Source organism: Colletotrichum navitas (genome assembly GCF_030913465.1).
Source record: "Colletotrichum navitas strain CBS 125086 chromosome Unknown LY79scaffold_1, whole genome shotgun sequence".
Lineage (NCBI taxonomy): Eukaryota > Fungi > Ascomycota > Sordariomycetes > Glomerellales > Glomerellaceae > Colletotrichum > Colletotrichum navitas.
The window spans coordinates 1,855,872-1,881,019 of NW_026850547.1; the positions used below are offsets into that span (position 1 = coordinate 1,855,872).

Consider the following 25,148-nt stretch of genomic DNA (forward strand, 5'->3'; position numbering starts at 1 on the left):
TCCATTACCATTTGATGGCCCGGAGTCGAGCCAACAAGCCCCCGGCATTTGATATGGCGGTGATGACCGAGCATGCAACCCGAAGGCGCGGCCTGACGCACTCATCCCTGCGTTCCACATCTCACTTCCTTCTCTTTGGCCCAACTGTCTCAAGCCAAGCAATTCTCACAGAATGCTTGCGTATGCTTTTTGGCTTTGCCAAATGTCTGATATCCTCTGGCTCTTACTCTGACCAATGGCTTACGCAGCAACGAAGACCAAGGATCGCTCGCACAGTATCATTTTGTATCCGGGTGGGGGGACGAGTTGCCCATTCCGTCGATCAGCTCATTCACCTTGACTAAACTTTCCTTTTCTTCTAGGCCCCAAGGCAAGCCTTCAGCAAACAGGTACCTACCGGTAGGTAGGTGCCCGCATGTACAGTATATGCAGGGTATCAATGGCCATCAATCAGGCGTTTCGTTTCCACCCGATGTACCCACTGTCTCATCCTAAATGGGCCTGTATCTACCGGGACACGACTTCACGGCCTCCAAACGGATGCCAGAAACATCCTGCCGACTCGCTAGTCCCATACCTGGGCATAGAACTCTACTGGTTCCCGTCAGGACGGTCCCGGCCCCGGGCCACTCGACCGCCTATTACCCTTCTGAGCTTGTCATTACGCTTCCGCTACTCAACAGGGAAGGGAGACCTCTTCCTCGACTTACTTCCTCAATCATCGCCTCATAAAATGTCTGACAGGATTCGTATCGCGCCCTATGCTTCCAGCGTCGGGGGCTGCAAGCTCCTGCTTGACCAATCACGCTGTTCGCAATTCCGTCTGACACCACGAAAAGATGGCAGACTGCATCCAAGGCGCGCACTGCAGGGAGTTTTGATCACAACCAGGGGCAAGTGCCCCGATCAGTCCCTCCGCCCATTTTTTAGGCTTCGCCCACCCGGGGGAACGTGTTGTGCCGACCGTGTCCCCGCGGTACGACACTAGCTGCTTACTATGCTGCTTAATATGGCATCAAGGCATACGGCAGCTCCTCTTTTGCGTGGCTGTGCTCGCCAAGATGTATCGACGGAGGCATGCTGATAACTAGCCTGCTCTAGAGTTGCCCTAGAGTGTCTTCGAGGCGAAGCCAACAACAGCAGCTACTTGCTAGACGATCCGGCACATCTTGCAGCCGGGCCGTCCTAGGTACACCTCATGCATCTGTTACATGTGCTCCGGGGGTGGTCCCCAGCATGACTGCATCTGCCAGAGAGGAAAAGGAAGAGGGAATCGAACCTCGTTGTCCGCACTCCCCCAACCCGAGTTCCAGCCAGCAAGGATGACGGGAAATTGGCATGGGCCAGGGCCTGGCTCTCGGGACCGAGTCGAGAAGCCAAAGTCGGGATAACTTTGTGCTTGTATGTATGTGAAGGCGTTATCTATAGTACGTACATCTCTCGCCAGGGTCTCATGGGTATATCCTGTTGGCGTGGGGAGGAAAAGCAGGTACCTCCGAACGCAAATCACAGCAAAACGATTGGCAGAACAAGCACCATCCCCCCCCCCCCCCCCCCAATACCTGGATAGTTGCTCCATGCCTTCTCTCGGCGCCGCTTTGAAACTAGCACCATAAGTCTCTGCTATTGTATTACACGGGGCTAGGTTGTCGTTGCGCACCCGACAATTCTTCATAAGAACCTCTGGAGCTCCCACCCTACCCTCACTTCGAATCACTTCCAGCAGCAGTGCTACTCCAACAACAAGCCAAGAGCCTCTCTTCCTACATACTCGGACGCATAAAGATGTATGTCACATTCCCAGCCCATGTCTCCCTCCCCGGACTCGTCAATATGACCTCCTTGATACTTGATATATCTTTGCCATCAGCCCAGCCCAGCCCAGCCCATTCGTTTCCCCATCTTTTGACCAGTCACTGACAGGGTGATTCAGTATAGTCACACTCGACTCAAACTTATTCAGTCCCCAGAGACATTGTCCACGATGAAGGCCTTTGCAGCTTCTTTCCTGGCGGCAGCCCTGTGTACGTCAAAGACTGCCGTTCTTCTATGGTACATAACTAATACCAAAAACGATAGACGCGGCGACGGCCTCCGCCGACCCCATTCAGGCATGCCCCAACGACGTTTGCTTCCAGGTCGCTGTGCCCCAAGCTGATTCGAGCTCTGGTACCGGCAACCTTTACTTCCAGATGTCTGCCCCGACCAGCTACCAATGGGTTGCTCTGGGAACCGGCTCGACCATGTCTAACTCGAACATGTTCATCATGTACACCGATGGCAGCGGTAACGTTACCATCAGCCCCCGTACTGCACGCGGTCACAACATGCCCACGCTCTCCTCGAGCACCAATCTCCAGCTCCTCGCCGGCTCCGGCGTCAAGGACGGCAAGATGATCGCCAACGTCCTCTGTACCAACTGCGCAAGCTGGAGCTCTGGTACGATGGCCCTCAACTCGGCCACCAGCTCCTGGATTGGGGCTTGGAAGTCGGGCAGCGCTATCAACTCGGCCAGCACCAGCCAGAGCATCCAGCAGCACGATGACCACACCAACTTCAACATCGACCTGACCAAGGCAACTGTGCAGACGGACAGCAACCCCTTTGAGCGCACATCCAGCGGTGGCAGTGGCAGTGGCAATGGCAGCGGAAACGGCAGTGGAAGCGGCAGTGGAAGCGGCAACGGAAACGGGAATGGCGGTTCCACCAGCGGCGGTGTTGTATTTAACGGAGGTAGCGGCGGCTTGTCCAAAGTCCTCCTCGCTCACGGCATCGTAATGTCGATCGTGTTTATTTTCTTGTACCCTGTCGGAGCCATCCTCATGCCCTTGGTGGGCAAGTGGATGGTCCATGCTGCCTGGCAGTCGGTCGCCTTCCTGCTCATGTGGGCTGGTTTCGGCACTGGCTACGTCTATGCCCGCGACAACGGATATGTGAGTTGCCTTTTCTGGCGTGAACGGGGGATCGCCCTCCCCGATCCCACCGACCTGCCCTCCAGAACCATGAAGCTGATGAGACGTAGCTCTATGCGCAAACCCACACTCTTCTGGGCACTGTAGTCGTCGCCATGCTGGCCATCCAGCCGTTCCTCGGAGTGGCACACCACAAGTACTACAAGAAGCACCAGACCCGTGGCATCGTCAGCCACGCCCACATCTGGTACGGCAGGGCTCTGATGTTTCTCGGAATCATCAACGGCGGTTTGGGCCTCGAGCTCGCTAGCTCGTCCCGGTCCTATGTCATTGCGTATTCTGTAATCGCCGCTATCATCGGCGTCGCGTGGGTTGGGTCCGCGGTATGGGGCGAGATTCGCCGGTCCGAGCGCACCCGCACTGTCAAGCGCGAGCAGAGCTACGACTCTCCGGGCTCGCAGCAGCGTATCCCCTACCGCCAAAAGAAATAGATATAGACAACAGGGTATTGCGAACAGGATGATGGGGGGTTCTGGGGAAGGCGCGGCGGAAGACGAGGGAACCAAGGATAACAGCAACTGGTTGCCTAACAGGTCTGTTTTGATTTTTGTCTTTCCTTTTTTTATTTTTATAATGGACATACCCAAGCATTGGTTGGCCTTCGTCTTGATGACAATCGCTTTGTGTCCATGGCTGCATATTGGCAAGTGGCTGTTGTGGGTAGAGTTGGGAGTTGCAAGGCGTTGATAATGATATCACATGATTGACGATAGGATTGCGAATCCATGACCGCTTGATCGATCCCAAGAACGCTTATTTTGATGCTTGCAACCCTTTGGAGGGAAATGAGAAGAGCGAGTGCAAACTACTTGACTTAACTAGTGAATGTGAAGGGTCAACGACTGATGACTGCCTAACCCACTATGGTCGAAGTTCAACGGTGACGAAATGGTCTACTTTGGGAAGATGGGATTGAGGGGAATACAGTTGGTGTGTGTGTATGTCCATGTGTGCCGTGTGTGAGGTCATGCAACGTCGATGAGGTAGCCCTCAGCAAGCTAGCCAGATCGCAAGGAGCTTAGGCCAAGCAGCCCCAAAGGTTTAGCGTGGGATGCCGTGTGAGCCACTGAATCTATGATGTCGGCGGTTTAGACGCCTTGGTTCTGGACTGACGAGACTGTTTCTGGAGAGGTGGGGGAAAAAAACCGAAGGGGGGACAGGATGAACATGAGCTGCCGATGCAATCCTTCACCGACCTAAACCACTTAGTTTAGCAAGCCAGTCAGTCGAAGGAAAGTGTCAGGCAGTTCTCACGTGATATCAGTCTACGGCGCCATCTCCAGCGCTGCTGTCACTGTCTGGTTCCCACGCTTTCGCCCCGAAGGCGTGGGTAAGTGGAGAAAGATAGAGATCGAATCAGGCCCTGCCTGCCTGCCTTGCAAATCGAGTCTTTCAATGTGATGGTTGCCTTATACCTAAGGCACCACTAAAATCCCGCAGCGTTTGGATCATTGCGTCCAACCAGAACCGAACCGGCTCACTCCAGCTTTTTTACTGCTGCTTGTTCTCCCATCCCGTACAAAACCCTCAACCACCCGCCATTCCGCCCTCTACAACCCCCTTCCCCCCCCGGTGTCCCCCAATTGAGCCAGCCACCGTCCACATATCAAGATGCTCGTCCAATTGTCCCGCGCCACTGTACGTTATCGCCCTATTTCCCGTGATGGATTCTTTTGTTTGCTTCGGCCGCCGTCGGAGTCTTGACGCTGCAGTCGATCGGAAGAGCGAGGCAGGAAAAAACTGACAACTGTGCCAACAGCGCGTCGCTTCGGCTGTCTCTCGGCTGGCGAGGCCCAGCGCCGTTCAGATGAGGGGATTCATTGCCCCCACGGTCTCACGAAGAGGTTCGTTATTCTCTCGTTTCCCCAGTCGTTCGATTTGCCGGAGGTGGAGGAAGGGGAGGAGGCGGCGGCTGATGGAGATTGGTTCGGATTGCCGGTGCGGCCAAGGGAGGCCAAGCTCCGAAGCTGGCCTGCGATTTTGCACCCCGACTTCCGGTGACGATGTATCGGCCATCAACAACCTCGCATCAACAAACACGTCGAGCAGCATCCTCCCATTGTCAATCCGACGTCCGATCTCTATCACGTCGTCTCGGCGAATGACCATTGCCGTCCCCTCCCTCCACCCTTCTCCCTCTAGCTTATCATGCATATCCCGTCGCCGCTACCGCTGAGCGTCGCCCCGTAATACCAGAAATGCTAACTACGTCTGGGATGCAGCCGACTTCGTCCAGGAGCTCTACCTCAAGGAGCTCAAGTCCTACAAGCCTACCCCCATCAAGGACTCTGACGCCCAGGGCCAGGTCCAGACCTTCTCTATCCCCCAGACCCCCAAGTCCCCCGAGGAGACCGACCTCGCCGCCAGCCTGAAGGAGTACGAGAACATGGCCGTCGAGGTCGAGGGCCAAGATGCCTCCGCCATCGCCGCCAACGGCGAACCCGTCAAGCACGACTGGCTCATGATCGAGGAGGACGAGGAGGAGCCTCACCACTAGACGCGGGCAACCCTTTTGGGGCACCCCGATATCGAAAAGTTTTTTTTAAAACAAACGCCGCATTTTCAATCCCGTCTTAAACAACCGATCGAAAACAAACCATCCTGGGAGGGCGACTGGGGGAAAAAGTGCTTTTCCAACTCTTGCCTTTTTCGGGATCTTGTAAATCCTGCCGCTTGCCCCGACGGGCCGAAGGAGTGGGAGTGTGCTGATGGAGAGAGGGAGAGGAGAGCTGAATAACGAGGGGAAAGAAGGTGTGCTGGGAGGTGGTAATCCCGTGTATATTGTCCAACTCAACCTCGCTGGCTAGGAATGCTATTCGTATGCGCTCAAGATAATTACTAGCTGACTGCGTATGTGTGTGTACTTGAAAGTGACATGTTCTGTTCCTCGAATCGAGCTGCATCGTACTCGTCGCCACTAGACCCTGCAGGCACTACAGGCCACCTGCCACACTCGACGGGTGTCTCCTGAAACCAAACTGCACTCAGCCATGCCCGTGTCATTCTTCGAAATCAACAGAAGACTGACGGGCGCGGGCATATGGACCCCGGAAACTCCCGGGAGACGGTCAAACAAAGACATAAGTCCGGCTATCAAAAAAGATGGGCAGCTACAAGTCGACGGCCGTCTCGTAGAAAGTATGGGAATCACGTCTGATTCCCCGACCTTTTCCCAACGACGACGAACCTCTAGGAGGGAGGGGAGGGGAGCATCGGGAGTCACAGGTGGGAAAGAGTCATCTAAGGGCCCCTGGTGTGTTACCAATGCGGCCCGGTCGTCGGCCCCCGGGCAACATCAACAAGAACAACACTAAAGCGGGTTTAAGAAATGATAACGAGCATGGCGAGCATGGCAACCAGCGCGGCTCCCATGGCCCACCCCTGTCTTGGTTCGGTAGAACAGAGGGGCGGGCGTTCCCCACAACAGGAACGACGACAAATGGCGGTTTTTTCTTTTCGCATGCGGAAAGCCAACAACAAGAGATCCCCTTCCCATTTGCTTTCTTTCGCATACTGACAGACTGATGGCTTGAGAAAAGGGGGAAGGGGGGGGGGGGGGGGGGGGGGGGGGGACGCAGCCTCACCCTCGTCCCCGTGTATACCAGCTGGTCGGATCATGCCCCATCAATCCTATATATCTCCGTGGTGCTGTGCATCACAGGAAGATTTAGGCATTAGAAGAATTACACGTCGGTTAGTATAGGGATTCATGCACATGAAAAAATATACATCACCGTCGTAGTGGCATATAGGATGAAAAAGACTAAGATGTCTTTATAAGCCAGCTAATTAATTAGTATTGCAGACATACGGCCTGGTCTCGAGTTGGTCGCCAATTCCCCCCCTTCACCCTCCCTCCCGCCAAAGTCGCTGCCGGCAAAGGGCTTGGATGCAGTAACCTTCCACCCCAACTCGAGTTCCGGGCCATCGGCCGTAACAACAGAAGGCACGTGATAACGTGTAGTGATTGCCTGTGGGGGAGGGAGGATCGCTCCCACAACAACAGCTAGTGCTTCCTGGCCGGAAGAATGTCTTTCCCCTTTTCCAATCTGTCTTCGACGTATCTGTCCCCTCTCAGCTGGGATCTGCTTTCGGATAGCCCATGGAAATACATGCATGCGTAGAGAAAAGATGCTATGAAGCCGAGTGAAGCGAAATGCTGAGATCACTGATGCCCTGAGGGTTCCAAAGGATTGTGGAGTCTCGTCATGAGGCACGTGGTGTATGTGTGTGTATTTTGTTGTTGTAAGTGCTTCGATCAGCTACAAAGCAGCATTCTGAAGGCCGATCCAGGATCCGAATGATCGTCGCTCTCAGCCCAAACGCCATTACCGATTAATCCCCTATTGATCACATGCAAAGTTGACCGCCCTTATGCACTGAATCCATGAATGTTCGTTTTTGACTTCGTGATGTTGATCGTGTTTTGCTTGTGAAAAGGAAGACATAAAAAGAGTTTGACCAACTTTCTTGTCCTCAAAGTAGGAGCCCCTCCACCCAAAAAGTTGACCAGGACACAACCAAAATGCACTCGTTTAGACGTCAAAGTGCCCACCCCCAATCATCTGCTCGTCATTGGTGGCTGTGCGGACGATACCGCTCATACGATTACTCTTTTGGTTCATGCCCTCCAGATCATCCCAGTCATCGTCCTGGCTGTGGGAATCACGCATTTCCTCGTCGTCGTAACGGCCCTTGTCTCTCATATGGTCGTCGAGAGCGCTCTCATCCACAAAGGTAAAACCTTGGAAGTTGGCCTGTACGGAGGGTGAAAGAGGCGTTGATGTGGCGAAGCCCTTGGATAAGGCTGCTGCACGTTCGTTCAGAGAGCCATTGTTGTCCAATGCATTGGTGAATTCTGGGTCAAAGTAGGACACGTCCGTTGCCGAAGTCAACTTCGGCTTGAAGGGAGGAGAGATGAGCTTCTTTGCCAGCAGATCCCAGTCGATGTCGGCAAAGAAGGGGTGACGCTTCAGCTCCTCGGCATCGTCAGTTGCACCCAGCCTGTGCTTGGGGTTTCTGTTGAGCAGACCCTTCACAAAGTTGCGGCCCTCCTGCGACAAGGTGTCCCGAGGGAATCGGACCTTGCCAAATGCAATGTTCTTGTACATCTGTTGAGTATCCTCCGCATAGAAGGGGCTCCAGCCGCAGCACATCTCGAAAACAAGAACTCCCAGCGACCAGAAATCCACCATCTTGGTGTATCCTGACTCATCAAGGAGAACTTCGGGGGCGAGGTACTCTGTCGTTCCGCAGAAGGTGTTGGTTGTGTCGTTCTTGGTGAGGTTCGCCTTGGACAGACCAAAGTCACAGAGGGCGATATGGCCGTTTGCGTCCAGGAGAATGTTCTCTGGCTTGAGGTCGCGGTATACGATATCGTTGTTGTGAAGGTGTTGGATGGCTAGGATCAGTTCTGCGATATAGAATTTGGCTCTTCGCTCATCGAACCGGCCTTCCTTCTGAAGATGCCAAAATAACTCTCCGCCAGACATGTAGTCGGTGACCAGGTAGAGATCCGAGGGCGTCTGGAAAGAAAATTTCAGACCGACGATGAAGGGCGAGTCTGACATCGCCGTCCGGACCAGGATATTACGCTCACCGACGGTGTGAGCGACTTCCTTCTTCTGGACGATGACCTTCTTGGACAGCACCTTCATGGCGTAAATGCGTTCGGTATCCTTCTTGCGAACTTGGTAAACCTGGCCAAATGTACCTTTGCCGATCAGCTTAAGAATCTGGAAGTCTTCGGGGCCAAAGTGCTTCCGCTCGGTGCGCTGATAGACGGCTTCGACATAAATCTCTCCTGTAGGGGCATTCTCCGCCACGGTATCGGCATGGCCCTTGAGGGGGAACCAGCCGCGGACCGGGTTGTTAGAGTCCCTGTTTGCTTGGAAGTCCACAAGGCCCAGAAACTCTTCGCCACTCGCGCTATGATCATAGACGGAGATGTTCACCAGCATGTTCGAGTCGACAACATCGCTGTTTGGATTAGCCAGAGCGAAGCGGTCAAATAAGGGTGCCCACTTACAACTGTGCCTCGGCGTCCCACTTGGGGCTAGTGAAGGATCGCCGTGACCGATTGCGAAATGTGTTGTAGTCCGAAATACTGGTGTTGCTGCTTTGACGGCTACGCATCGGGATAGACATGGCGGGCCGACCCGAGTCGCTCCCTTGCCTTTGGATCGGAATGCCGCCGAAGGACGGCGGCGGCAGGTTCACATCCTCTTCCTCCTCGACAGAATGCGGGCCACCCGAGATGAGCTCGGTTTTCTGGAATACAGCCACGACGTAGGGGTCCTTGGCCCGCCTCAGGCCCTTGGCTTCCACGATCTTGATCGTGAGCTTGCCTCGGGCGGCGGGGACCTGGGCCCCGGTGGTCCCGCTCCTGGGCGTCTGTGTGCCACTGGGAGGCACCGTCTCATTGCTGCTCCTCTTGGAGCTCGTCCGCTCCTCAGACTGAGACGGCTGCGCGGCCGAAAGCGCCCTGGTTGGGGTTGGCGGACCGCTCTTGAACGCCGCGACTTGTGTTAGCTTCTTGAGCTGATCAACTGACGAAGAGCTGTGTAGGGAAGTGGCTTTTTGCGCTGAACCAACGTGGAAATAGGAGGGAGATATCGGTATGGGGCTGGGAAAACTGGGGTTGGAGATGTGATGCGCATGCACGGCTGACGTTGTGACGATGCTTGAAGGCTGGGACATGAGGGTGAGGCTGTGGCACTTCTTCGGGTAGTCTGTGATGCCTCTTTGGAGCAACGGTCGCGCAGATGAAGATGCAGCGGACCGTGTCTCACCATAGCGCAATGACAGACTTCTCTTGAGAAGGCCCACCGACGACCGTCTTGATATCGGCGGGGTCGGATACTGATGTGTCTGAGCCAGTGCCATGATGGGTGAGGTGTGCGGTGATGAAGGCCGCTCTCCGGGATGATGGGGAAGTGATGGGGAGGTTGGTTCAGGGTCGCCACAGGGCACAGCATCCACTGAGCTGACCTGAGAGGCCTTCCCGTCCGTCTCGACTTGGCTCGTTGAGGGACCAGGAAGCGTTTGTCTTTGATTGCGATGCGATGCGACTGGGGCAGATACAGAATTGTGAGAAGAATCTGTACGAACCTGGCCGAAGTAGCTCATAATGCCCGGCAGGCGTTTATCATGGAGGTCGGGTTGAGGGGTTGCCACACCGGAGCGGGGCGTATCAAAGCCGATCTGATCCGCGCCATCCTCGTCAGCTGCGGCCGCGGGGGTCCTGTTGTGGTGGTTAACGGTGAGGTTCATCGTTTGATTTGTGGCGGGAAATGCGCGAGGGGGGGAATCCTGGGTTGGACGACAGGGACGGTGAGGGATGAACGCGCTGAGCGGGAGGGCGAAAAGCGGAGGTAGACTCAAAGTAGGAGACCTAGCTCATGACGGCTGCCAAGCCCGCGACCACTTGATGAGGACGGAGTGTAGTGAGCAGAGGAGGCGGAGTACGAGTGCAGCCTGTGTGTGTGTGCGCGCGCCTGCGGCGACCGACGGGAAAGAACGGGTAATTTTTCTATTTGATTTTTTTTTTTCGCCTTCTGATTTGGGTGGAAGCAAGGATGCCGTCGCAAGCCAGCCGGGTAGTGCGCAGTTTGTAGGGGATGACGCAGAAAGCCAAAAGGGAAGTGTCGTCAAATAGGGACAAGAGCAAAGTGGGTTTTTCTGTTCCGAAGCCGCCCCTCCATTGTGCAAAGGCCCTGCCTGTTCTTAACCACTAGTCAAAGACTTGAATCGGCGCGCTTCAGTTGAACCTAACGCGAATGGGCGCTACAAAGAGGGGAGTGTAAGCAACCCACTTGGGCCTAAGGTGAGCAGAACGGAACAGGGAGAAAGAGCTTCAATGCTGCAGGCCAGAGCGACAAGAGACGACTTGCTCCGGCCACTGGCCGGACCTTCAATGAGCGAGTCAGGCCTCGCCCGATAAGCCTCCTGCTGCATTGGCTCTTGGGGCTTGCACTGGCACTGGCACAGGCAGCCCCCGCGTCCAGGCTCATCTATTTGCGATCATTTAGTGTTGGTCGCCGCCTCGGCAACTCAAACGAAGGGTCTCAGGCAAGGTGAGTAGGTGGGTAGGCAGATGGTGGGCATAGGATAAACAATGGCATGGGGTAGGATGGGGCCGGGGGTATGTAGCGATTTCTCCATTTGCATGTGCAAGCGAGTGTAAGGGGGGTCGACGGAACTTTCAAATGGATGCATCGTATGTCACACTCGACAATACTCAACGTAGGCCGTGGAGCAGATGCCAGCTCGAGCGCGCCCCAGACTATGAGGGAGTGCCGCCACCAACACCCACAAAATGGGCGCGGGCAAGGGTAAACCGACGGAGGTGATGAGCCGGTGACAGAAGGAGAGGAGAGGTGAGGAGACAGACCACGGGGCCAACTGGGCTCAGTTGCTTGCAGCCTCGGACTATCGTCCGGGATCGTCTGGGACCATTCGGCGGTAGGCTTAAAGGGCCGTTGACGGCAGTCTGATGCCACTGGCACTAGCCAGATAAGGAAGATCCTCTAAACAATCAGGTGCAGGAACAAGCGACTGACGGTGGACGTTCCAGGACGAGCACCCCGTTCGCCAGCCACCCCTCCGTCGCCACGCTTTTGGGTAGCATGTATGTACGACGCAGACATGCCGCTGATGGAGGAACCGACCATCTTTTGAGACGAGAGGCTTATTCAAGGGTCCAGCTCCTGTTAAGACCACGAGGGTAAAGGAAAGACAACCTCGGACCTGGCCACGACAGACAGCAAGAGCCTCGGTAACATGCAGTGCCAAGAATTGGATGAAGGAAAGGTTGATATGGATTGCACGGCTCCTCCAGCTTTTGACGAGCGGTAAATCAACACGCCCAGGCAAGGGACAAATCCCCAAGGTAGGAAAGGAAGAACAAAGTGTATATTAAGCAAATGGGAAAGGCTTCACACATCTCAGACCGGATAGAGGTGGGAGGCGAGCTAACGCCGTAGCTTTGACCAGGCAGATGTTGAGGATGTTGAGGGAGGAGGCCATAGAGGCTCCGTTTGTCGAATGGGGAGCGGGCATGACTGCAGCAAGGAGGGCGGTAGACAAGAACGAGTAAGAGGGGGGGGGGGGGGGGGGGGGGGGGGGACCAAAAGAAAGGGAGAAAAAAAAAGAAAGAAAAAAAGGCTAGGAGAATGCATGCTCAGGCAGGGTAGCACAAGTGTAGAGGGGTATCATTGGGCAGGAGTGGTAGAGAGATGCGTCACAGAAATGGCACATACCTAGAGCCTGACATCATGGCCTGTGTCGCCCGCTTCAGTAGGTCGAAGCCGCCTGTGTTTGCATGTGTGCCCTCGGCGCCGGACATGGTTGCTGGTTGTCCTCTGTTCTCGTGTAACAGTGATGGATGGCCTAGTCGAGGCAGAGGCCTAAATCCTTGGTTGACGTCAAAACAGGCCGAGATATTGCTGGCGCTGCTGAAAGATTGGCCGATGCGAGAGACTGAGCGGCAGATGTGGTGAAGCCTGGCGTAGGTAGGTGGGTGTGCGTGAGAAGGAGTGGTGTAGGGAGATTGTTTGCGTGAGAAAGCGGCGGCGGTTGCGGTTGTGGTGCAAGTGCAGGTGCCGGCGTTGTGATTTTTGGAGTTGGAATTGGAGACTTGATTTTTTTCTCTGAAGGGGGTGAGAAGTTGAGAGTAGAGCGGGATGTGGTGAAGGTCGGCCACAGTCTATCCGTTGTGGGAGGGTAAGTGGATTGGATCCGGACGGGTGGAGGGCGGGAGGGGATTCTAAGAGGAGGGGGCGGAAAGGAAGGAAGGAAGAGAGGGGAAGAAGGCGCGAGTGAGTTCAGGTAAGGCCTGCCCGCTTGCTTCCTTGTTTTCCTTTTTTATTTTTTATTTTCCTCTTCCCCCTTCGCGTTACTGGATTGACTTCACGCAGCAACCAGGTGAGAAAACGAAAAAGAAAAAAAAATGGAGCAGGGCAGGTAGGGTAGGTCGGTTGAGTGATCGAGTGAGTGAGTGTCTGTATCCGTACCAGCGTTGTGTGTGAGAGTGGGGCGAGGGGGGCGACAGCGTAGCGTAGCACTCCAGTCGATGACAATGTACTGGTGGTCTAAGGCCCGAATGTACGTATGGCAGGGAGTCCGTGACGAGGTTATGAACCCCCGGCCAGTGAGGTTGCGGCTGTCGCAGAGGGCGGATCGTGAAGTGGCACCGAAGGACGGAAGGTTCACGAGGACCCGACTCCTGATAATACTGAATTGCTTTGGAAAATCGGGTTCGATGTGGGGTTGATCGAGTCAAAATGAGGTCAAGCGGGAGACGTCAGAGACGGGAGGAGGTCGTTGGTGAATATGTAGAAAAGGGGAAACCCTGAACTGGGGGGTCTTGTTTGTACCCAGGCAAGGCAAGAGAGGCACTTTGCGTCGTTACCGGTGAAGTCAATATGAGAGGTCGGCAAAGATAAGTAGGTAAGGTAAGGTACGGCAAGGCGAGGTGAGGCGAGGTGAGATGTGGTGAGGTGACTATGAGAGGAAGAGGGCGTGGAGATGAGGTGGGGTGAGGTAGGAGGCAGAAAAACAAGCAAAAAAAAGACATTCAGTCCTATTCGATCCCGTTCTGCATCTTGTTCCCAGAGATCGGTAGGCAATTCCTGGTATCAAGTGCCTGTCGGAAAAACGGATGGCGGTGATGCCTGGGGCAGAGGCTTAGAGGAAACGTGATTCCAGTTCCCGTCCACGCCCGGTGTTGAATAAGTAATTGACTGATTGCATTGGGTCAGCGGTCAGCCAGTCGTCGCAGCCCGACGACCAAAGAGTAGCTACCAGTTACCTACGTACAGGTAGGCAGGCACTACCGTAGCCACTGGTGAGATCCGGTAAAAGCTAGGAAATCCGCTAGCCAGAAAAAGCTAGTAGATATCCTATAACAGCTAGTGGATATCCACTACGCTAATCCTAATTAAGAAAGCGGTTAACCTATTAACCTACTTATCTACCTACTTGCTTACTTGCTTACTTGCCTACTTGCCTATTTGCCTACTTGCCTACTTGTAAGCCATCTATGGTTAACTTTGCTAACCTATTAACTAACCCACTAACCTACTACGATATTCACGATGCCTGACCACCTGCCGCTAGGCGAAATTAACCTAAATATTACACTACTGTTACGCAAGAAGATAGGCAAGAAGCCTACCCCTATTATTAAGCGACGATATACACTAAAAAAAAGCATCTAATAAGTTGAAAGGTTGTATAGTTAGTAAAAACAAGTTAACGTACTACTATACCTTAAGTACTACTGTTACCTACTTTCCTTTAGCTAGCGACGTTGCTAACAGGCTAGTAATACCCCTCTTAACCCTACTAGTGGCCTCTGCTACCTAACCCTTTGTAAGGTAGCTACCTACTTTAAAATACCCCTCTAGACAATATCTAACTAATATTAACAATAGGATTATATAAGCCTAGCTATTTATTAACTAAAGTAGCTAGAGATGGAAGCTGACCTTTATAGTTACTTCTAGTAATAATAAGCTAATAATAAAGTAGTTACTACTAGATAGTTTAAGCGGGAGGCCTAGGCCCTTTTTATAGTTAACTATCCTAATACCCTTATAGCTAGTAACCTACCTACTTATCCCTTTTGATTCTCTGTAGGTTAGTTTAGTGGTTTTTGTATATAATAGAATATTTTATACTACTAGCTTATAAAGTAAGCCTTAAAGCTCCCTGCTAAATACCTTACTATTATTACTAACTTCCTTTACTTTAACTAATAGGTTAGTTAGCCCTTACTTGCCTAGTAGTAACTGCCTATTAGTAGCCTTTAATTTCTACCTAACTATATTATTAACTTTAATAAGACCTTTATCCCTTTTAAGTACCTTAATAAGTTAACTTAGGTAGCCTAAGGGGCCTATACTATAGCTAGTAAAACTAACTATAGTAGCTAAAGTAAGCAGTAAGCTACTCTTATTCTCTATATTTTTACTAATAAGGTCTAATAGCTACTACTAAAGCTTATCTTTTATAGTAAGCCTACTAGCCTTAGTAGCTAACTTAAGGTATATAAAGGTAACTTCTATAGTAAAGAGGTAATAGTTAAATATAATAATATAGCTTATAATAATAAGTATCTCCTTAGGTAGTAGCTAATAAATAAATTTTTTCTTTTTATAGTAGGGTATAAATACTTATTAGTTATAGATGTTATAACCTTTTATAAGACCTTTATAATACTATTATAACTTTATTCTTATTATATTACACTTAGCCTTATACTACTAGGTATAACCTTTCTTTTTTAACCTCTAGATACTACTATTAATAAGCCCTTTAAGTAGTAGTTATCTAAGGTAACTAACAAGTATATATAGCAAATAGAGCAAGCTACTACTAGCTAGCCTAGTGTGCCTATTTAACCTATTTAACCTATTTAACCTATTTAACCTATACTTATTAAGTAGTCTATGTTAATAAAACATATTATAGTTACTTATACTATTATAATAGCTGCCTGTTGCCTAGCTAAAAGGAGGAAGATAGTCTAGTAATCTTTTCTTTAGTGTAAGATTAGTAGTAACCTAGATAAAAGCAATATTAACAAGATTTAGATTAAGGATATACTAAATAAGAAGATATTATAGGATAGTTAGGATTACTTTGACTGTAATACCTATATTAAGAAGGAAATTGCTTAAAGTTATAAAGAGATATTTGACGTTAATGTAAACAACGATAGCAAAGAGTATATATCTCTAGTTGAAGATGTCTAGTAACCTATTGGAGATAGTTTAACAAGGCTATGGGAGATCTAGAGTGGGAGGGAGGGAGGAAATCTAATGCTAGTTATAAGGTTTTTTGCTGGCCCTTGCTACCTAACTTGCTGCTGACGTACATGACTAACCCCTGCTTTTGCTACCTTTAGATCCCTGTTTCTGCTAGCGCACTATACCTCTTATAGTGGCTGCGATACCCCTTGCCGTTAGTGGGTTTCCTAGCTTTTACCGGATCTCACCAGTGTCTACGGTACGTACACTAGGTATGATGTACTACCCGTAAATGGTGCGCCTCGCTAACCCCACGAAAAGGACGGTACCCCCACAAGGGGACTGGACTCTCACACAGGCCATATGCGCCCCGGTAGCCTGAGTACCTCCTCCTTAGGTACCTACCTACCTAGGTGAGTAGTGTACTGTAGTGTAGTGTACCTAGTATAGAGTAGAGCGAGAGGCTTCTTCTAGAAACCTTCCATTAGATTGAGAATTGGGCACGATGTTTACCTACCTATACTGTGTTTTTCCGGCCGTGTTAGAATACCTAGTTGTGAGTACCTGTGCGACTTTGAGAAGGACCGCCTTGGACACGTGCGTATCTGTACCTCAGTTGAGCGAGGTGAGGGGTGCTGCTCTCGAGCAGGGTAGATAGGCATTTCGTCCGGGATGCCGTTTTAGGGACACAGGCTTCCAAAGGGTTCTGGATGGCCTGCATGCCACAGCCGCTTTGGTAATGGCGAAAAGATGACTGCTGCTTGCCCGCCCGCCACGCCAAGCGGCATACGCAGTGGCCGTAGGTAGTGTAGGTAAGGATATATATGTATTGTCTCATTCGAAGAAGTACGAATAGCGACAGCGTCCATGCAGCTGCCACCCCTGCCTTACTTACCTCCGCCCGCGGCGTCCACTTCGGCCACCTCCTCGAATTCATACCAAATGCAGGAATGACACATTACATGGTTTGATATCCGAAAGATCTCCCTCTCTTACGCTTCAGTTCCCAACGTAAAAATACAGCTTTCAGAATGCGCGCATCTAGGCGTCGCCTTTGGGCCGTGTCGTTCAAAAACAATCCACGTCTCTCCACCACGTCTCGTCCGGCATCGGTTAGCCTTGCTTCATTGCAATTGCAAGGGGGGGGGGCATTTGTTCTAGACGGCCTTCAAGAACCAACTGAACAGGCTTGTCAAGGAATGTCCAGCGCCTCGCTGGTTTGAGCGAGGTTTTCGCCGCAACCAACTACCAACATCTAATTCAAGACCGCGCTTCTCGAGCGGAGGTGCACGAACAATCATACATACAGCACCATCCAAAACGATACGTATACGGATAACCTGTACAACATTCAAGGGGGGCGGGGACACGAACGCTTGCACGATGGCGTCGACTGGCTCAGTTCAGGCTTGTGGGGTTTTCACCGGCCTCCCTCCGAGACCGCCGACACAAACATAAGAGATCCTCTTCGGGAAACCGTCGACCCCCCGCCAGCGGGCCACCCTTACCATTCTGACATGCGAGTGAACCGCGGGGGTGGGTGTGTTACCTGGACGATTCGGTTAACAAGGTGGATGAGCCAAGACCGTCGACAAACCAACATGACATTGGCAAGGAAGCATTGGCTCCGACGCATTATACCCTTTCGCCACTCTGCAGCCGTACAGCTGCAGAGCTGCCTGCCTATCTTGTCATGGTGGCCGCACCTGCAGGGAGGGTTGTTGGTTGGATACCTTGCCGGGCCAAAAAGGGGGGGCTCTGCTTTGGCCAGGCCACTCCACGGCCCCCATTTCCCATATGTCACCGTCACGTCTGCAACTCTTTATAGGTACCGGTAGTCTTGACTCTGCGGATCGAGACACTGCTGGGGCCTGGCATGTCTCGAGGCAACCCCCCATCGTCAGCCTGCGATGCATTACAGAACATAGTACGAGCCATGCACTGTCAGCTTGTCGAATGCCAGCCGCCATTGGCTGGGTTCGCGCCTTCTATTCGCACACTGAGAGAGATACGATGTCATGTATGCCCTTGTCCAAGGTGGCATGCCGGTTTTTGAGGGTCGACGCCATGATTCATTTGACAGCTGGGGCAACATCGCTGAATAAGCTGACAAGCTCACGCTTGGGTATCCAACCCCCCCCCTCCCTGACTTTTCACCTTATGCATGGTACATGATGGATGTAAGTCGACCACTCCCACCAATCGTCCCCGCCGTTCGCCCATCGGTGGAGAGGCCGCCCGGCCCCTACGTAACTGGTGGAATTCGCTACGTCAACCTCTCTCCTGCCCCTGCCCCGTTCCATCCGACGTTGCCCAGCGTTCAGTGAATGGCGGTTCTCCAAATTCTTTGACGAGTCATAAGGCCTATAGTCGCAGCATGAACATGGTATTCCAGGCGCTGCTCGGGCGTTCGTTATACCCTCGGGACGCCCTTCGTTGCCTGCTCCATGTTCGTGCCAGACGACCAGCATTCCCTTCATGCGGCGTGAGACGGATGTCCGCTCCAAGGTGTCGACTTACCTTCAAACCAGAGAGCTTCAGCCTTCCTATAGAAACTCGTGTGTACCTTGTGCTATGGCAATCGTGCCTTTGGTCCCAACCGCAGTCCCCCAGTCCCGTTCTCACGTGCGCTCGAGATCTCTTTACCCCGACTCGACGAAATGGCCCGGCCGACCGACTGTCCCTCGTTAACATTTCGCAGACCCAGCCCGGAGCAATCTTCGTCCGAAGAGTATTCGACCCGAACCGCCGGGTCTGCATTTCGCCAACCCTGGGCTGTCTCTTGTCCCCCGACACATGTCCAAATGTTTTCAGGCCCGACTTCCCTCTCGTCTGCCCCCTTCCCGTTCCGGGGGGCCACATGCCAAAGAATCAGCGTGCTTCGTTCTCATGCGACCCTTCGTGCATCTGGCATTTGCACATGAACGCTCGCTGACGCTGGCAGGTTGGGTGGAGGTGGGGGGGAAGCAACCAGTGCCAGTGCCCAGCTTCGTCTCCCGCATCGACAACCCCCTCAGATGGGGGTTCTCTTACTGGCCAATTACTCGTCAGCTGCCGGGAGCTTTCATGCGTCTACCGTACGTACTGCGTAGTTGACTCATGTAGGTAGGTAGATGCAAGGCCGATGTCTGTGCTCCCGCTTTCCGCCGATGAGGGGTCGGTACCCTGCGTCTATTTGCCATGTGCTGCTACCAGAGAATGCAGGGTCGGCCTGACGAGACGGTTACCCAGTGTTGCAATCTTCCCTGTTTCGAGTGCTCCAGTTCCGGTGTTTGTCCTTGCTTCCACGGCGTCTTCTCAGTGTTGATCATGTCCACGCCGTCAAGCTGCAAGTATCTCGTCTCTACAGAGCCGAGTGGTGTGATGCCGTTGGTCGGCTTCTTGGAATTCCTTGAGTCCCACGTTATGTGGCTGCAAGCGTTCACTTTGTCGCTGGCCAACAAATGGCAGCTGTAAACATGAAAAAGGATGTTTTTGTCATTGCCAATTGATAAACACTGGGATTACGTTCATATATTGCTTAATTATGTCGCCGCTGAGGGGAAGTATCCCTGTTCACTGAAACGACCCTGGTTATCTTTATCCTGTAATCTACAAGGCATGTTAACTCGAGGCTCGTGCGTATAGGTCAAAATGTGGTTTTGTATAATTTGCAATCGAACTCGCTATGCTAGGATCTCCAGGATTCATTGGGAACCGCTCCAGATGTGTCTAGTCTAGTAAATGTAAACCCGTCATGTCATGCAACGAACAGCCCGGTGTGGATATACTCCTATACGGAGAAGCGACGACGTCTAACCCAAAATGCCTTCCAAACGCCCCACGGTATGCTTCTCCCACATGATCCATTACTCAAAGGCTAGGTAAGCCGGCCATCAACGCGATGAGTACATCTTCTCCACGCCCTTCGTCTTGAGGACGATTCGTCGCTTCTTGACCCAGACGGCGTCGTCAGTCTTGACCCACTTGAAGTTCTTGGTCGAGAGCAGGATCCTGGGACGCTTCTGCGCCGCGGCCAGGGGCTGGGGTCTCGGTCGTGCGAGCAGTCGTTGCTGCAGTAAATGGCTGTTGTGGTAAATTCTGGGGCTCGGGAGGAACGCGGCCTCCTGCGTCTTCCTCACGATGATGATTTCCTCGGCCAGCGTGGGCGGCGGGAAGACGAGAATGTTGGAGGGGCGGTGCCGGCGAGACTTGGAGGGTGCCGTCTCTGTTACAGGCGAATCGTCAGTTCATGAAGAGCTGGTGATTAGGAGATGGGCACTGGGGGGACTTACTGCTGATCTTTCGTAGCGAGACGGCTGGGGTTGTGAAGGTTGATGGTTGATGCTTGGTGTTGGAGCCGTCCTTGGCAGACCCCTGGTCCAACATGATCGGGGCCATGTCCTCCGTGGTTGCGATTCAATCCAGTGTGAAGTGAGGCGGTTGCGTTGTTTGGTAGTGGTTCTGTTCGACCAAGGTAAAGGCGTCCGGCGCAGTTCAAGTGGGTGACCGATGATGAAGATAACAACGTATCTAGGACCGGGTTTGGAATCCGTTATGTTGGCTGTAACTACTTCCTGATTCTGCAGTGAAGCTCTCGTGCATTCGTAATGAAGTTAAGATGTTCTGAGGAAAGTAAAGAGGCTCAAGAAGGACAACTGAGAGCGGCCAAGATATAGGTCTAAGGCCGACGGAGGCTAATCTCGGTGTGAACAACTGATATAAGTGACTGTTCCCAGCCCTAATATGAATGATCAAGTTGAGACGAAATGTAAGTACGGATGCCTAGATTTTTCACGTCGTGGAGTCGATTAATGACGGCATGGAGAAGATCATATGGGTAGGTGGAAGAGGTGAATGACCACGGCCGAACCCATCCGCGTGACCACCACTCCATTCACCCAAAAGCTCCACGCGGCTCCTGGCGGAACCACATCACTGGGTCGCGAACTCGCCAGAAGAGCGCCAGTCATATCAATAACCTAACATTGGGGTTGATTGGTGTGTTGATTTCATTCTCTCGGGGCGAGACGAGAAGGAAAAAGGGGACCGACCACATTGGTGAAACTTGTTTTTTCGGGCAAAGGTCCAAACCCTCAAAGAACTTGTTCGAATCATACAGAGAGGGACAAAGCAGCGACTCAAAACAACACATTCATATACAAATACGACATAGAAGATCGTCAAACCATTCAATCGGTACACATAAGGCCGTTGTGGCCAAAGGCAGACCAGTCCGCCGTGAGAGGTTCGCGGACCAGCTCCTCAATTCCGGTCCCTGTACTCGGCGATGATCCGGTCGATCCTCCTCTCGGCCTCCGGTGTTCCTTTGGGGTTATTACGGGAATCAGAGCCGTTCCTTGGGAGCAGAGGGTCGGGAAAGTGCTCTGCCGACCTGCATTTTAGCACTGGTTTCCATCTCCGTAACCGCAGCCGACCTTGCTCGTGGATGAATTATTCAAAATACGGGAGATGCGAGAGATGCTGGAACTGCTTCCCAAATCCAGAGTAACGAGCAAAAAGACTGGTACTGATAGCACTTACTCGGATCGAACCGCGGGTCAAGAAGCTTCGAATTTAAAGATTCGAACTCCTCTCTGGACTTCTTGCTGTTCCAGCTGGGCGCGGCCTTGCCGTCATCAGCGGCGCTGGCTCCGGCCTCGGAGCTGGGTGTCTGGAGCTTCGCAGAACCAGCAGCCATTGCTTTCCTTTATTTCCTCGAGCCAAGATCGGGTTAAAATAGTCTTGATCCCATTGTGAGAAGCCGCGGAATAGGGTTGGAAGCTGGAGGTGTATGCTTACAGGCCAGGGTCAGTTCAACACCCGATTCGGCAGCCCAGGATGTGCCAAGAGGGTAAGTTGGGAATGGGTGAGAAGAGATGCGAAACGATGGAAGCACTAGAGAAGAGCAGAGAATTGATACGACAGAGATAGGTATTGAGAAATACTGCAATGGAACCTGAAGAAGACAATGAAGTGAAGATGGTCTCTTAGCTGGGATCCTGTTTACGCAGTGAACTGGGCAAGTGATAAATGAGAGTAGACTGTCGTCTGGCTGGCCTGTCACCTGGCCCGGGCAACCCCACTATGCCCCAGGGTGTTTCCAAGATCCGATGCGCCTGCTGACCCCTGGTGCCCCTCCACACAAGCCTGGACAGAGAGGAGACTTTATCGGTACATCAACTCTGGTTTCATAGTGGCAGAGTCTAGAAGTATTACCGAGGTCCTCTGCCCAGTAGGGAGAAGCTAGAAAAATAAAACAAAAATAACCGTACCGACAGCACACAAAGCACAGCCAACAAGGGACCGCCCGTCAACTTCATCTCATTCCACCTTCACCCCCCCCCAGTGTGCAATTGTGAACAGCCACCTTCTTTCAGGACTGGACAACCTCCGATTTGGTGTCACATTGCGTTCACCTCCTCCTTGAAACCCTCCAATGCTCCCGCTTTAGCTGCTCTCGCCACTCGCCTTGTCACGGTCACAGGACACTCATCCCTTTCCCACCCCACCCAGCCAAAGCACCTTTCTCCTGAGCAGGCGTACTTGCTAGTTGCCGACAAGTCTGTATACTGCGCCTGAAACCCCGAACAACTCCTGGACAAGATGGTCAAGAAGGGACCCATTCCTAACGCTTGGGAGGACGATGACTGGGAGTCTGCCGCCGACAAGATGGATGGTGGGGCACCGTTGCAGCCTGAACCGCCGGCACCGGTGAGCAAAGCAGAGCGCCTTGCCCAGCATGCCGAGTCAAACAGGAAGCTCTGGGAATCAGCGTACGTCCATTGATGATGTCTCCAGCCTCCAAATATAACCTTTATGCAATTTCCCCGTCCTGTGGACCTTCCAGTCTTTCGGGTGAGCAGCCACTGACATAGCAACCCCGATAGTGATACCCCGACACCTCTGACCTTCCTTGAGGCCCAGCCCTCAGTGCCACTGGCTACGGGCTTCAAGCCGCAAGTTAAGGTACTCAGCCGCAAGCCCGCACCCCGGACCATTGCCCGCCGTGATCCTGTCACCGGCCAGCTCTCTCACCTCTCCCTTGCCGACGACGATGCCGACGACCAGGCCGCCGAGAAGAAGCCCCAGCTCACACCAGAGGAGATCCGTGCCAAGCAGCAGCGAGAGCTCGAGGAGAAGCAGCGCCGATACGAGGAGGCCCGCGCCAAGATCTTTGGCGAGTCGAACCCCTCGTCCGGGGCCTCGAGCCCCGGGACGACGACCCCGCCCAGGGGCGGGGAGAATGAGAGAGGAGGAGGAGGCCGCGGCCGTGGTAGGGGGCGCGGCCGTGGCGGCGGGCACCGAGGAAACAACTCAAGTCGGCAGGAGGACTACAGGCGACCCGGCAGCAGCAGAGCCGACGCTGTTCGTTCCGAGAGCGGCCGCGAGCTCTTCGACCCTGGCTATGCGCCCAGGGGAGGCTTCGCGATGCAAAAGCGAGGGGGCGAGCCCGGCCCGCACTCTGGCCGGTCCATGCCAAGGGACGAGGAACAGCCCAAGCAGGCCCTGCGAGCGCCACGCGGGCCAGACGGGAGCGGGAGAGGAGGGTTCGGCTTCGCCAAGCGAGGCACCAAGGAGGGTTGAATTACTACTTATCCTATCGACATGAAAGCTACCAGCCTCCACCAATCTTGCCCGCCAGCTGGACAACGCGCTCTGTGTCGCTCGCCTTGTCCTTGCCCACGTCGCTGACCACCTCGCGATACGTGGTAAGCGCCATCCTGCCCAAGTCTATGCCAGTAATGCCCGCCCAATGCGCCAGGGTATCTCGAATATACGAAGGTGAAATTCCATCAACAATATCCGTTCGAAGGTCGCCGCCGTTCTGAGACACGCCGTCTTCACCATCGGAGTCCTCCGCTGAGAAGTAGGCCTCGTCGACCTCGGCCAAGAAGACCTTTTGCTCAAGGAGGCCGGGCTTGGCCTCAAAGCCCCGGCGCTTGACGATGATGGGGTCGTCGACCTTGATCTGCCCACCGCCGTTGGTGCAGCCGCCAGGGCAGGCCATAACCTCGACGTAGGCATACTCGAGCCCGGCCGACTTACCGGTGGGCCGTCTGGCAGCGCCAAAGGCCTTGCCGCCAGGCATTCGAGACGGCCGTGCCGGCTTCAGCTTCCGCACCAGGTTTTGTATATTCCGGAAACCATAGTATCTGGCAGCCTTGAATATCGGATCGCCGGCGGGGGAGGCCACAATAAACTCAACAACGTCGGCGTTGCGTCCGCGGATCACTTGGATCTGGGAACCGGAATGCTTGGAGACCACAGTCTGGAGGGTGAAGTAGAGGTTGCCGCCGGACGTGCCCGCCGCCTGAGACGAACGGTGGGCGCCGCGGCCAGGGAAGAGGAACTTGTCCAGGCGCGCGTCGGGAAAAGACACGCGCTCGAAGCTCGGCTTACTCCGGGCAAGGTCGAAGAAATTGAAGCCCCTTGCTTCCGCTAACATGAGGACCTCCTTGCTAGTGATGACGCAGTCAACGTCGCGGACTCCCCTGCCCGGCATCCCGTCCCCAGCCCAGACCGAGTCCGTAAGCTCCTCGCGACTGGCCTCCAGCTTCTTGTCGAAGCAGGGCATGACTGCCAAGTGCCAGATCCTACTGGGCGGAATCCCGAGCTTCTTGCTGAGGGTGGTCTTGAGCAGCGTGCCCATCAGCGCCTGGGGCGACTTGACCCGTGACAGGTGCGGTAGCACGTACGGGTGCGTCTTCTCGGCGTAGCACACCCAGCCGGGGCACGACGATGTGAGGATGGGCTTCGTCGCGGACGACGCAGGGTCGTCGTCTGCGCCTAAGACCTCGTCCGCACCGAGGACCAGGCACGCCTCACGCGCAACATTGGTGTCCAGGACCCACGTAAACCCGTTGTTGTGCTTCCCCGCGCTCGCCAGCCCATCGGGGCCGCCGAGCAGCCTCTCGAGCATATGGCCCGCCTCCTTCTCCGTCGTCCCTTTCCCCGCCGCGGCGGCCAGGCTCGCCCTCGTCTGGGGCGATACGCTGGCGACGAAGAGCCTGCGGCTCTCGTCCTCGAGGCCGTCGACGCGAAACTGGCCGCCATCGTCCGGGCCGACGATGCGCAGCGCGGGGCCGAAGTCAAGGGTGTGGAGGACCTCGGTGTGGGACTGCATGCTGACGAGAACGGCCTCGGCGGAGGTGACGCAGCCGGAGCAGGCGAGGCAGTCCGTTAGAGAGATCTCGGCCGGCGGGGCATTGGCTGCGGCGGAGCCGGGTTGGCCGTCGAGTATCACTTCGTGTTCGAGGGAGGGGTCTTGCGACGGTGGCGGGGCGGAGGGAAGGGTCTCGATTGGCTTTATGCAGGCGACGCCCGGACTGATGAAGTCGTTGAGGTCGTCTGCTGAGAGGATCGCGCTCATCTTGTCGTATCGGGAGGGTTTGTCAAGTCGTAATGGGAGATGAGGATTGGTGGTCAAGGAGGTGGGATGGGT

The 25,148-nt window shown here is 53.7% G+C and overlaps 11 protein-coding genes across 11 annotated transcripts; 5 read left to right on the top strand and 6 right to left on the bottom strand.

Annotated features, from left to right (window-relative positions):
* Positions 1–250: 250 nt before the first annotated feature.
* LY79DRAFT_22821 (uncharacterized protein) lies at positions 251–1,102 on the top strand. The gene has a single exon (XM_060551652.1). It carries the CDS (start codon positions 416–418, stop codon positions 986–988), a length of 573 nt encoding a protein of 190 aa, XP_060421018.1. The 5' UTR covers positions 251–415; the 3' UTR covers positions 989–1,102.
* Position 1,103: 1 nt separating this feature from the next.
* LY79DRAFT_22937 (uncharacterized protein) lies at positions 1,104–1,933 on the bottom strand. Its single transcript, XM_060551665.1, has one exon. It carries the CDS (start codon positions 1,673–1,675, stop codon positions 1,208–1,210), a length of 468 nt encoding a protein of 155 aa, XP_060421019.1. The 5' UTR covers positions 1,676–1,933; the 3' UTR covers positions 1,104–1,207.
* Positions 1,934–1,984: 51 nt separating this feature from the next.
* LY79DRAFT_585922 (uncharacterized protein) lies at positions 1,985–3,403 on the top strand (the record flags this gene model as incomplete). Its single annotated transcript, XM_060560560.1, has 3 exons — positions 1,985–2,024; positions 2,080–2,933; positions 3,023–3,403. 3 exons carry the CDS (start codon positions 1,985–1,987, stop codon positions 3,401–3,403), a joined length of 1,275 nt encoding a protein of 424 aa, XP_060421020.1.
* A 906-nt stretch (positions 3,404–4,309) lies between these two features.
* On the top strand, positions 4,310–5,826 carry LY79DRAFT_533890 (ATP synthase complex subunit H). Its single transcript, XM_060556391.1, has 3 exons — positions 4,310–4,610; positions 4,732–4,816; positions 5,195–5,826. Exons 1-3 carry the CDS (start codon positions 4,584–4,586, stop codon positions 5,467–5,469), a joined length of 387 nt encoding a protein of 128 aa, XP_060421021.1. The 5' UTR covers positions 4,310–4,583; the 3' UTR covers positions 5,470–5,826.
* A 1,681-nt stretch (positions 5,827–7,507) lies between these two features.
* Positions 7,508–10,244, bottom strand: LY79DRAFT_504077 (kinase-like domain-containing protein; the record flags this gene model as incomplete). Its single annotated transcript, XM_060553475.1, has 3 exons — positions 7,508–8,951; positions 9,001–9,833; positions 10,083–10,244. 3 exons carry the CDS (start codon positions 10,242–10,244, stop codon positions 7,508–7,510), a joined length of 2,439 nt encoding a protein of 812 aa, XP_060421022.1.
* Positions 10,245–12,109: 1,865 nt separating this feature from the next.
* LY79DRAFT_533895 (uncharacterized protein) lies at positions 12,110–13,932 on the bottom strand. Its single transcript, XM_060556392.1, has one exon. It carries the CDS (start codon positions 13,546–13,548, stop codon positions 13,276–13,278), a length of 273 nt encoding a protein of 90 aa, XP_060421023.1. The 5' UTR covers positions 13,549–13,932; the 3' UTR covers positions 12,110–13,275.
* Positions 13,933–17,725: 3,793 nt separating this feature from the next.
* On the top strand, positions 17,726–18,782 carry LY79DRAFT_23055 (uncharacterized protein). The gene has a single exon (XM_060551674.1). It carries the CDS (start codon positions 17,889–17,891, stop codon positions 18,657–18,659), a length of 771 nt encoding a protein of 256 aa, XP_060421024.1. The 5' UTR covers positions 17,726–17,888; the 3' UTR covers positions 18,660–18,782.
* Positions 18,783–19,599: 817 nt separating this feature from the next.
* LY79DRAFT_664794 (uncharacterized protein) lies at positions 19,600–20,092 on the bottom strand (the record flags this gene model as incomplete). The annotated part of the gene is made up of 2 exons (XM_060562962.1): positions 19,600–19,931; positions 19,999–20,092. 2 exons carry the CDS (start codon positions 20,090–20,092, stop codon positions 19,600–19,602), a joined length of 426 nt encoding a protein of 141 aa, XP_060421025.1.
* An 876-nt stretch (positions 20,093–20,968) lies between these two features.
* On the bottom strand, positions 20,969–21,404 carry LY79DRAFT_664795 (uncharacterized protein; the record flags this gene model as incomplete). The annotated part of the gene is made up of 2 exons (XM_060562963.1): positions 20,969–21,090; positions 21,248–21,404. The coding sequence occupies 2 exons, from the start codon at positions 21,402–21,404 to the stop codon at positions 20,969–20,971; spliced, it is 279 nt and encodes a 92-aa protein (XP_060421026.1).
* A 905-nt stretch (positions 21,405–22,309) lies between these two features.
* Positions 22,310–23,290, top strand: LY79DRAFT_664796 (uncharacterized protein; the record flags this gene model as incomplete). Its single annotated transcript, XM_060562964.1, has 2 exons — positions 22,310–22,479; positions 22,594–23,290. The coding sequence occupies 2 exons, from the start codon at positions 22,310–22,312 to the stop codon at positions 23,288–23,290; spliced, it is 867 nt and encodes a 288-aa protein (XP_060421027.1).
* Positions 23,291–23,318: 28 nt separating this feature from the next.
* On the bottom strand, positions 23,319–25,076 carry LY79DRAFT_574821 (iron only hydrogenase large subunit domain-containing protein; the record flags this gene model as incomplete). The annotated part of the gene is made up of 1 exon (XM_060559636.1): positions 23,319–25,076. One exon carries the CDS (start codon positions 25,074–25,076, stop codon positions 23,319–23,321), a length of 1,758 nt encoding a protein of 585 aa, XP_060421028.1.
* Positions 25,077–25,148: the final 72 nt, after the last annotated feature.